General features: G+C 34.9%; 1 protein-coding gene across 4 annotated transcripts in view; it reads left to right on the top strand.

Moving 5' to 3' along the window:
* The first annotated feature begins 4,247 nt into the window (after window positions 1-4,247).
* Window positions 4,248-11,279, top strand: part of LOC115209073 (homeobox protein 5-like) — a 110,001-nt gene continuing 102,969 nt past the window's right edge. For 3 of the 4 annotated variants that reach the window (XM_029777167.2, XM_029777166.2, XM_029777165.2), the window contains exon 1: window positions 4,248-4,936. In XM_029777167.2, the coding sequence (XP_029633027.1) occupies window positions 4,298-4,936 (639 nt within the window). In that variant the 5' untranslated portion in view covers window positions 4,248-4,297. The remainder of the gene's footprint in view (window positions 4,937-11,279) is intronic. The other variant, XM_029777168.2, reaches the window with a different exon arrangement.

The following is an 11,279-nucleotide window of genomic DNA, read 5'->3' as shown; positions in this document are numbered from 1 at the left end:
CTGATACAAATGGGAGGGGGGATTGTTTGGGTGGCTGGATGTGTGTGTGTGCGTGCGGTTGTGTGCGCGTGGCTGTGCGTATCTGTGACTAGGTATGCATATGTGTATACAAACATACATTCATATGTATGTGTATCTGCATGTACCTATCTATCTATCCATATATATATACACACACACATATATATATATATATATGCACATATACATATATATATACATATATATATACATATATATGCACATATACATACATATGCACATATACATACATATGCACATATACATACATATGCACATATACATACATATGCACATATACATACATATGCACATATACATATATATATACATATATATATACATATATATATATATATATTATATATATATATATAATATATATATATAAGGCTTAAAAGAAATATCATATATGTGCTCCCAGCATAGCCACAGACTTTAAGGCTGGAATCGGTAAAATAATGAAGCCATTTAAAGTTATTTTTAAAATTCTAAAAATTGATTATGTTTGTATGCGGTTATGTGAAAGAATTCACAGTTTTCAGGAGCAAGTTCTTCTGTCATGTTCTTCGCCATAGAATATCTTTACAACTTTTCTTTTCAACTGCTTTTGAAACCATGCAGACATTTTTAATTCTTGTGTCGGCCTTCCAAAATATCAATAGTTTAGAATCTATGGATTCCAAAATTCTCATTTCTCAAATTCAATCACAACTAAGTTTTTGTGGGGATGCCAACAGAAAAATCGGTTCGATTAGCCTCGAGTCAACTTTCTAAAGGTGTGTGTATGTATGTGTATGTATTGATGGGTATTCGTATGCAGCTATACTTATAAACACACGTGTTAAATAAACAGTTTGGGACCCACTAAAGTTTCTCCCAATAAACGTTTGATAACATTATCATTATAATCGCAGAATCATCTCTGAATTCTTTTGAAATTGTCACCACCCTCTTTGGAATAACTAAATGCGCGCGCGCGTGTGTATGTACAAAAATTTAATGTACCGCAATAACTTCGGCATCTTTCAATCGATTTCTTTAAACTTTTATACACAGCTGCTTCATATCTCAGACCCGAACAGAGGCTACTTAGATTTTTTTTTAATCGATATTGGAGCCTTTAGAGCGATGGAAAACCAACCGTAGATGATTCCTATTCATTTGCATTAATCAGCTGTATTATAATCTGTAGGGTCTTCCATACTTTTAAAAATATTTTTATAAAAGTGAAAGGATTTTACCTATTTATTTATTTACTTTCACTGTCCACCAGCAACAGTGATTAAATTGACTATGTACACTGAACGCATACATTTCCACAATTCTCAACCTATTTTCACCAAACTTTACACACATATTACTTATGTCCCAAAGATGGTCATGGACTAAACATTTTGCCCAGAGCTTTCGCGTAAATGGACCTAAATGGACATAGTCTTGTTTTGTATGTAGGGTCTTTCATAGTTTTTATTCTTTTTATAATTTTTTTTATAAAAATGAAAGGAATTTGTCTATTTATTTATTTCGACTGTCCACCTGCCACGGTGATTAAATTGACTAGGAACACTGTACGCGATCAATACCCAATACCAAACAATCTTAATCTCAATATTTAGACTGCATTAAACTTTAGCAAGCTTCCTTTACCTATTCTGAGTTACTTGAAAGGTGATGTTCCCTTCCTTCGCTTCTATTTGTTGATACCTTTGTTTACCTACCAATGCATTGTTTCACTTTAAGGATGCTTATTTACCTATCCGTTATGATATTTCGACTGTTGTCCATTGTTTCAAATACGTTTTAGTATTGTCGTTCTAGCCTCTTTTAAACAATCGCATATGATTCGTCCCAAAGTATCAACCTTTAAATAAGAGTTTTGTTTCCAGTAGTGAAACCTATACGTATCTTTCAGAAAGCTCCATCCCAATTTAACTTTATGCAGCATTCACTGTTAGTTTATGTAGGAAGACAGAATAAAGGGGCTTTTGTTAGCTTATCTCTTCGAAAAAAGTTCCTTTTGCAGTTGAAAAAAATAAACTCGCAGAGGGAAAGTTTCAACGTCTTCCTTTAATTTCGTTACACCATTTATGTGGCTGTTTCTGATATAAATTTCGCTTTCATGTAAAACAACTATATTTTGCAGTCATTATCCGTAATCTACTCCCAAAACACTTCAGTAGCCCTACTTTACATCTCTTGCAAACCTATATGTTCTATGATCATTAAAGTGTAACGACCTCCACAATAACCAGCCTTCAATTTGATTTTCCATTCCTAGGTTAATCGGAAACATAGATTGCCGTGCTACTCATAAATCTTCTCAGTAGTTCAATTATTTGATGAAAAAATACCACCAAAGCAACGTTTGCTAGTTTTAATCTAAATGTATCTTGGCGCATTAATTTTTTTTAAATACTAGGAACAATATTTTTTTTAATATTTTTAAAACCGTGACGAAATAAGAAATACCCTTTTCATTTTTTCATATTATTAAGAATACGTGTTATAAATAACAATACGCTATTTATGGGTAAATAGTAAAATAATATATTTCAAATACTTTATCATCTCTAGCCAAATAGCAAATAATATTATAAATTACATTGCATTAATTATTTATAATAATCATTACTAAAACTTAATGATTAATAATTAAAAATTGCGTAGTTTATTTAAAAAAGAAACTTTCTTAAAAATATTATAACAACATTATCCCCTAGATATTAAATTAAACACTGAATTAACTATTTCTTACCAACAAACAATGGATTTTTATAATTTTTATTATGGGTAAGAATCCAAACAATTGTAATTTGTATTTGATATTTATAATTTATTATATTCTATTATATTGGTATAAGAATATATATAATATAGTATGTTAATGAATTTAAATTTTTGAATTGACAATTGTACATCTCCATTTTCTATTCATTTTTATAAATTTAATATATACCCATGTGAGTTGTAAGTTTTTCGCTACAAAATTGAATATTAAGCAGTGGAACCAGTGAAAGATTGGATGTGTTCTTCCCTATTTTCCATATAGTGGATTGGATTTAATTTTATGTATGTATGTATCTCTCTATATATAAAACTGAGAATGTGTGTCTGTCTGTCTGTCTGTGTGTTTCCCTAAAACTTGAGAACTACACAACCAATTTCATTCAAATTTTACACATGCCTTACTTAGGGTCCGGGGAGTGTCATCGGCAAAAAAATTTTGCCTAGGGCGAGCCCACAGCAATATCATATCTTCTCCACTACGATTTCCTAAAACTTGAGAACTACACAACCACTTTGATTCAAATTTTACACCTGCCTTACTTAGGGTCCATGTAGTTTCATGGGCAAAATAATGTTCAACTTCTTGCCTACGGCGAGCCCATAGCAATAACATATCTTCTCCACTATTTCAGTATTACGTGTTAAAAGTGAAACAAAAACATTTCTCTATTTTATGTCAGATACTTTCACTTTAACAATAAAAATTAGTGGTAATAATAACAATTGAATTATATGTAGTAAGTAATAATTAAAATCAAACTAAAGTATAATATAATCGTAACATAACATAAGTAAAAATAGCAAATGGTATAAAATCGTATCAATGACTTGAACTTGAATAAGTGGTTTCACATGAATGGGAATAAATTAATAATACAATTAGCGTGCAGAAATGGAATAGTCCTACAATTCCAGTCTGTTATATATTTTCAGTATTGTTATCACTAGCGATATCAAGATATAATTTTGTATTTTGTATTTTATGTGTAGATGTATATATATAGAGAGAGATGTACATGTAATATGTACACATATATACATGCACTAGCACTATGACCCGGCAAAGACGGGTCATAATGCTAGTATATATATATATATATATATATATATATACAGACACACACACACATACACAAACACACACACACACATATATATATATATATATATATACACACATAAAGAAAAAAGAAAGAAAGAAGGAAATAAAGAAAGAAGGAAATAAAGAAAGAGAGAGATTGGTCGGTAGGCACTACGTACGTAGGTGGTAGGTAGGTAGGTAGGTAGGTAGGCAGGCATGTAGGAAGGTAGCTAGGTAGGTTGCTTTATTCATTCACTCATTACCAATCATGAATAATTACTGGTATGCTTTTTGTAAACATCAATAACAGTTGTCTTCTTTCTCAAACCCTGATGATCTGATGTCATTTCTCTTTTTCTTTTCCACAGAGACGGCAAGGGTTTCAGGACCAGGGACATTTTTCCTATGGAAGTAGTTGATATGATACTTGAGAACAATGAAAATGGAAACTACTGTGTTGATCCTAGTGAATTATTTCGACAAGACACCGAGAAGTTCTTCCCAGCTGGTAATCAAGAAGAACTAAACGGCAACTTACGATTGTCAGTGAGTACTGTTTGTATTCCAAATCCAACGTGTGACAATTTGCAAACGATTAGCGGTTCGAGTGGAAACAGTCAACTTTGTAATTCTTCAACAGTTTACAACGTTGCCAATACGATCTCGAATAACCTCAAAGACAACTACAACAATATCCAAAGCAATAGAGATTCTGTGTGCGTGGCAGTGAACTCAGCGCCTAATCTGAGGTCGTCTCTTGGAACGAGAATAAGAGCGCCCATTCAGAAAGTCAGTGAACAAGTACTTATTAATCCGCTTCCGCCTGTCAGCAGACAGGTGCCAGTCACTACAAACCGTCACAGTCAGGCATCTGGCTTGTGCCCCAATATTGGCCTGGCACTGAGGTCAACTGCAAACCCCACATCAGCAGCAGCAATAGCAGCAACAACATCAGTTGCTGTAACGGATGTCCAAGGAATCCCCGGAAACGAAACTCTCATTAGACAGATTCCTGCAGACGTAAATACCATTGGAAATGATCAGGTAATTATTATTATTATTATTATTATTATTATTATTATTATTATTATTATTATCATTATTAACATTTTCCCCACACAAATTGTGAACTGTTCTTGTGATACTCCCTCATCTATACTCCTATGACGAATAAGAATCATTACTACTGCCACTACTACTACTACTACTAATAATAATAATAATAATAATAATAATAATAATAATAATAATAATTATAATAATAATAATAATAATAATAATAATAATAATAATAATAATATAATAATAATAATATAATAATAATAATAATGCCCTGATGCAGTACCAGGCAGTGGCTCTCGTGGCTTCTAATCTTAACTGATTGGAAGTGTTATCATGTACATTGTTTTGTCTTGGTATAAAAGATGGGCTACAGCAAATATTCTGTTCAATACCACAGATTTGCTTGTCAGTTGTTTGACCTTAACCAGTTGAGCATGTCCCTTAGTGGCTGACGATATGTGCAGCTCTGATCACGAGCAGAAGTAGTGGGGGAGCATCATAGCCATGTGTTGAGAGGGATTCTTTGGGGTTTGAATAATTCACCTCTGGAAACATGGGTGGTTGGTTCAACATCCTTAAACAACCCTTATTCAGGGACCTTTTGAGCGGGATGGGCTACTCAACCTGAAGAAAATTCTAACTGGGCCCCACCTGCAAGGTCATGAGCTGTTTATCTTGATATGAGATCACCATGTCGCGCACATATGGTTGTGATGCATGTGCCTGGTGTACCCTTATCAGACGGGTAGTCATGATGGATATATTGGGCTTCGTATATTTTACCCCAGTGACACTTTGATGGCATGAACTGCTCTCTAACTCAATAATAATAATAATAATAATAATAATAATAATATAATAATAATAATAATAATAATAACACTCTCCCTTCAAACTTACTGTCCTTGTTTTTATGAATTTTTCTTCTTTCAATTTTGTTTCCATTTATTGCCGAATGTTCTCTCGATTCCTAAAGCAAAGAAACTCGCTGCAAACATTGATAGGTCATTAAATATACACATCAAATTATTCAGTTACAAAATTAAATCAAGTTATGTAGAAAAAAATTATCTACGCGGATGATAATTGCTCTCACAGCGATAATGTTCTCATGCGTGTGGTCAAAACAGGCTTTTGCACTTGTTGCAGGGACGGTAAGCCAGGGATCATTTTCAAATAATTTTCTCTGCCTTTAGCCACGACTTTGTAGCCACTGATGAGTGTGCTTATGGTCGACATTAGCTTGTTTACTACGGTCACATATTTACCAAATAGAGGTTTCTGTTCCCATCTACCAGCCTATTGTTCATGCACTTTTTTCGTTGCCATTGATTTTACTTTCTTTGCCACAACAGTTGTCACACTTCCCTCAGGCTATTCAGCCTGAGTAACGCACATGAAATCAATAGCAAACTTTTTGCTCTTCTTCAAGATAGAATGAAGCTTCTTACGCCTCTCGACATTTTTAAGAAGATTTAGTATCCAGTCGTTAGCTGTTTCAAGATATTTGGTGAATCCAGTTGTGGTGATTTTGTAAGAAAGTTAAAACTGAATGAAGCCTTGATCTCCTTAGGCCCTGGGAAGGTAAAGACGATCCACTTCTGCTTTGGGTGGTGCATCTTATTACAAGTCAGCGCTAACGAATTTTTCTATCAATTTTCTTTATTTCACTGATATTCCTGTTCACCACATTGAAGCTATGAGTAGCAGCTGGAACTGCAAAATATTTATGGTTAACATCTTGCTATGTGCATCTAGCTCAGATTTCAGAACTGCTCGAACTCTCCTTTAACATTCCTTCCTGATCTTCTCTTTCATGCTTACATGCTGAATACTGGAGCCTTTATTTATTCCTAAGTACCTACAGATGTGTCCCTGCTCGATATTATTTTATAACTGTATCAATATCTAAGACGACCGAATTTGAAGTTTTGAATTTTACTTTCTGGACAGTGACCTTGGCACACTTATCAAGACCAATCTCCATCCTGATATCATCACAGAATGCTTTCACAGTACATAATAGGTCTTCATGCTTATCATTGTCTTTGCCATAGAGTTTTAAGTTATCTATATAAATTAGATGGCTTATTTTCTAGTTGTCATAACCATATTCTGTTTTATAACGATAATCTGTTCTGTTGCGTACGTCTGTCTTTCATCTGCCTTTCATCCTTTCGGGGTCGATATAATCGACTAACCTTCTCACCCAAATTCTAGGCCTAGAATACTACTAATAATAATAATAATAATAATAATAATAATAATGATGATGATGATGATGATGATGATGATGATGATGATGATGATGATGATGACGATGACGATGATGATGATGATAATGATGATAATAATAATAATAATAATAATAATAATAATAATAATAGTAATAATAATAATCCTTACAATAGGCACAAGGCATGAAATTTCGGGGAGGGGACTAATCGATTACATCGACCCTAGTGCTCGACTGCTATTTATTTTATCGACCTCGAAAGGATGGCAGGCAAAGTCGACCACTCAGAACGTAAAGATGGACGAAATGCTGCAAACATTCCACCCGGCGTGCTAATGATTCTGCCAATTATAGAATGTGTGTGTGTGTGTGCGTGTGTGTGTGTGTGTGTATGTGTGTGCGTGCGGCGCGCGTGCACCTGTGTTTGTGTTTGTGTGTTTCTGTGTGTATATGTAAAGATTGCACTTGATCTTGTCAGCGATATTACGTGTATAATCGTTAGTCAATAGAATAGGTGAACAAAATGCCGTAGATGATTGTGTAAATGTATCAGTCTATCAGACTAAACGTAGCAAAATACAGCCATCTTGTTTATAAAGAAGGTGAATATGATTAAATCACACGAATTTTAGTATTCTGCTGATTCTATTAACCAATATTAAGGCCGACATCATTAGAATTTAAACTCTAAATTACAGGCTCTGTATATATTATCTAATACAACTTCTAAGCCTCATTATAACTGACTGCCCCATACAACAGGAAGCACAGCTGATTTGATAGGTTGTCAACTATTAGGTAAATTTATTTTACTTAAGGGGAAAATAGTTTTATTGAATTCCGATATTTCTTTGTACATGAATGTATATAATCAGTATTGATTTGGTATATTGCCACAAAGCCGCACAATTGCTAAAGAGGGACGTATTTTCGATTTTATTGAACTTATTACATGACTAATACTTATTTTACCAATCTAGAAAAGATGAAAGGCTAAGTACATTCCAACAAGATTTTATATCGAATCGTCAAAGGACCGTAGCTAAACATTATCACTCAACTGATACTTGACACCCACTGCCCTTTCCATATCTATAATCAATATTAAACATTATAATTCCAATAATTCCAGTAACGTAATCGTAGGACACTGGCTGAAACTACAAAAGGAGTATTAACCCAAGTTCACAAGATTTGGGTGAGCACAGACGTTTAAATTGATTGCAGGTTAATAATTTATTTGACCGAACCAAGAAAGATGAAAGGCAAAAATTGACTCCGGCTAAACTCAAAATGGAGTCGAACAACACTTATCTACCCCAAGGAATTTTGTCGGGCGCTCTGCTTATTACGTCATTCGCGTAGTATTCTGTATTCCCCAGTATAATACCGTTATCTCTCTCTATATAAACGGCAGTTTGTCTGTGTGTGTTTCTGTGTGTCTGTTTGCTTGTACCCTCACTCTGACCACGGCTTTCAACCGATTCTGATGAAACTTGACACACACATAGCCCAATGTCATAATTCAAAACTAACGCAGCGAAAATTTTGAAAAGTTCCCCCAGTTCTGAAAAAAATCGATAAATTCGACATGGGGTCGAGAATCAGAAACCCAAACCACAGACCGTCTAGGGGACGCAACTCCACCTTTTTTAACTCTCAAAAAAATTTACCATCATTTTTTTTCCATTTTTTTGCTATTTTTTGGCTATAACTCTCTAAAAATGCTTTATAGTTATTTCCCTTACAAACCTGAGCAACGCCGGGCGATACTGCTAGTAATTTATAAAGCACAAGTTTGTGTCAATGTGTGTATCAATGCTTTTGTGGTATATTGATATATGTGTAACCAACATGCAACCAACAGCACGCACACATGTAGACCAAAGAAACTTCCGTACAATTGTATATCCATCTTAATGTAATGTCTCAGCACGGACCTAAATAGTACTTCTTAATGAAAAATATTAAAATATCTCAACTCAAATGTTATAGTAACTACTCAAGGTTTATACCTTTCATTTACACCACAGGTGATTGCAGTGTAGTTCACAATTCAAGCTTTAGACCAGTGGTTTTCAACCAGGGTTCCGCGGAACCTTAGGGTTCCGCCAGTACAGTCCAGGGGTTCTGCAAGAAGTTACAAAACTGCTAACATCAGCAGTAATTTTTAATTCTCCTGTGCAGATATGTGTGCATAAGACTATTAAATTATTGCACTGGGGTTCTCCGAGCCAGTGGAATGTTTCCTTGGGGTTCCGCTCCAGCAAAAAGTTTGAAAAGCACTGCTTTAGACAAACAACTGAAGTTAAATACAGCGAGATACTTAGACAAGTTTCGGGAAATCTCTAAGGTCCTTAATAATTTAATTCGTAATATATTATGAATATTCCGCCGAGGTCGACTTTCAGCCTTTCGAGATCGATAAATTAAGTACCAGTTGCGTACTGGGGTCAATCTAATCGACTGGCCTCGTCCCCCAAAATTTCGGGCCTTGTGCCTTGAGTAGAAAAGAATATACTATGAATATGTAATAACCCACTTTCTTTATAAAACACAATTACTTAACGGCTTATGTGACATATCAAATATAGAATATATATATATATATATATGCTAGCAGCTAATCCCGGTTTTACCCGGTCTGTTTGGGTGATGTGGCTGTGATCGTTTTCGGCTAGGCATAATCTATAACAGCGTTTCTCAACCTTATCATTTCGGGTCCCCTGTTTCAATTGGAGCCTCCAGCTATATGAAAATTCCCTGATTCTCCCCCACCTTTGCCAGAAAACAGCTTCAGGAGTTGTGAAGAAAGAATTTGTACGTAGTCTCTTTCTGAGAGCTATTCTATTGGACCTCTGTCTAATCATTAAAACATTGATTTAATTATGAACATAGAAAGAAATTATACATTAATCCCTATTTCTGTAAGCAGTTGTATCCGTAAAAATTTTATTTGCAGAGAGCAGAAACTGAAAGAAGATATATGAAATGGACATGTGTGTGTGTGTGCGTGTGTGCTTGCGCGTGTGTATGTGAGAAAGAGGGTGATAAAGAGAGATAGAGTGAGTGAGTGAGTGAGTGAGTGAGTGAGTGAAGGTGTGTGTCGTGAAGATTGACGTCTTTTAAGGTAAACCCCACAAAGATGTGAAAGAAGAGAGTCAGCATAGCGAAAGTTTTGGCTGATTGTCATCCTGTACTCCCCTTGTTGCTAGCGAAATGGTATATGCCGGCTGTGTGAGCAACTGGTTGTTTTAATGGCGGAACAAACAGGGGAATTCCATTAGAAAAGTTTTAATCGATTTTCTCTGTAAGTATGGGGGCTAGGAAAAAAAATACTAACTGCATTCCAATGTATGCACCCGTCTCCACATGTGTGCCATTTTTCACGCGAATCCACCCAGCCGTTTATATATATATATATATATATATATATATATATATATATATATATGTATATATATATCAAGCTTACTAGACAAGAGCATCTTTTCATATAACAAATCGATATTCAGCAAAATTTTAAAATATAACATACTTCAAGTGTACAGTGCTTTCCATATTTATAATTGTGAACTGTACGTCCTATTGATGCCTACTTGCACGTAGGTGGATTAGGGTATTGAGAATTATGGGTTTTCGTAAGAAATATAATAGAGTACGAGTAACGGGTTACGAACTATCAACCTTTGTGCCAAATCTTCCAGAGCTCTCTCTCACAAGGCTGCTTCTTGGAACTGGCATATTTTGTATGACAAACGTGCGGTGGTATATATGAGGTCATTAAGTCTATAAAAATGCAAGACATATGGTATATGCAAGTGTGATTCTTTGTGTGAGTATGCGTGTGTGTGCGTGTGCATGTGTGTGTGAGTGTGCATGTGTGTGTGTGTGGATACGTGCGTATGCACCAATGTGCGTGTCGCCGGATCGTTATGTTGAAGCAATCTTTAAGATAGTGACAATTTGCTGTTATAAAATAAGTCTGGGGCTAGGTGACTGATGGATGACTCAAGGGCGTTGATGTGTTTCTCTCTCTCTCTCTCTTCTCTCTCTCTCTCTCTCTCTCTCTCTCTCTCTCTCTCTCTC

This window comes from Octopus sinensis, linkage group LG3 (assembly GCF_006345805.1).
Source record: "Octopus sinensis linkage group LG3, ASM634580v1, whole genome shotgun sequence".
NCBI lineage: Eukaryota > Metazoa > Mollusca > Cephalopoda > Octopoda > Octopodidae > Octopus > Octopus sinensis.
The sequence above is the reverse complement of the archived record's forward strand: the minus strand, read 5'-3'. Positions and strand labels throughout refer to the sequence as shown.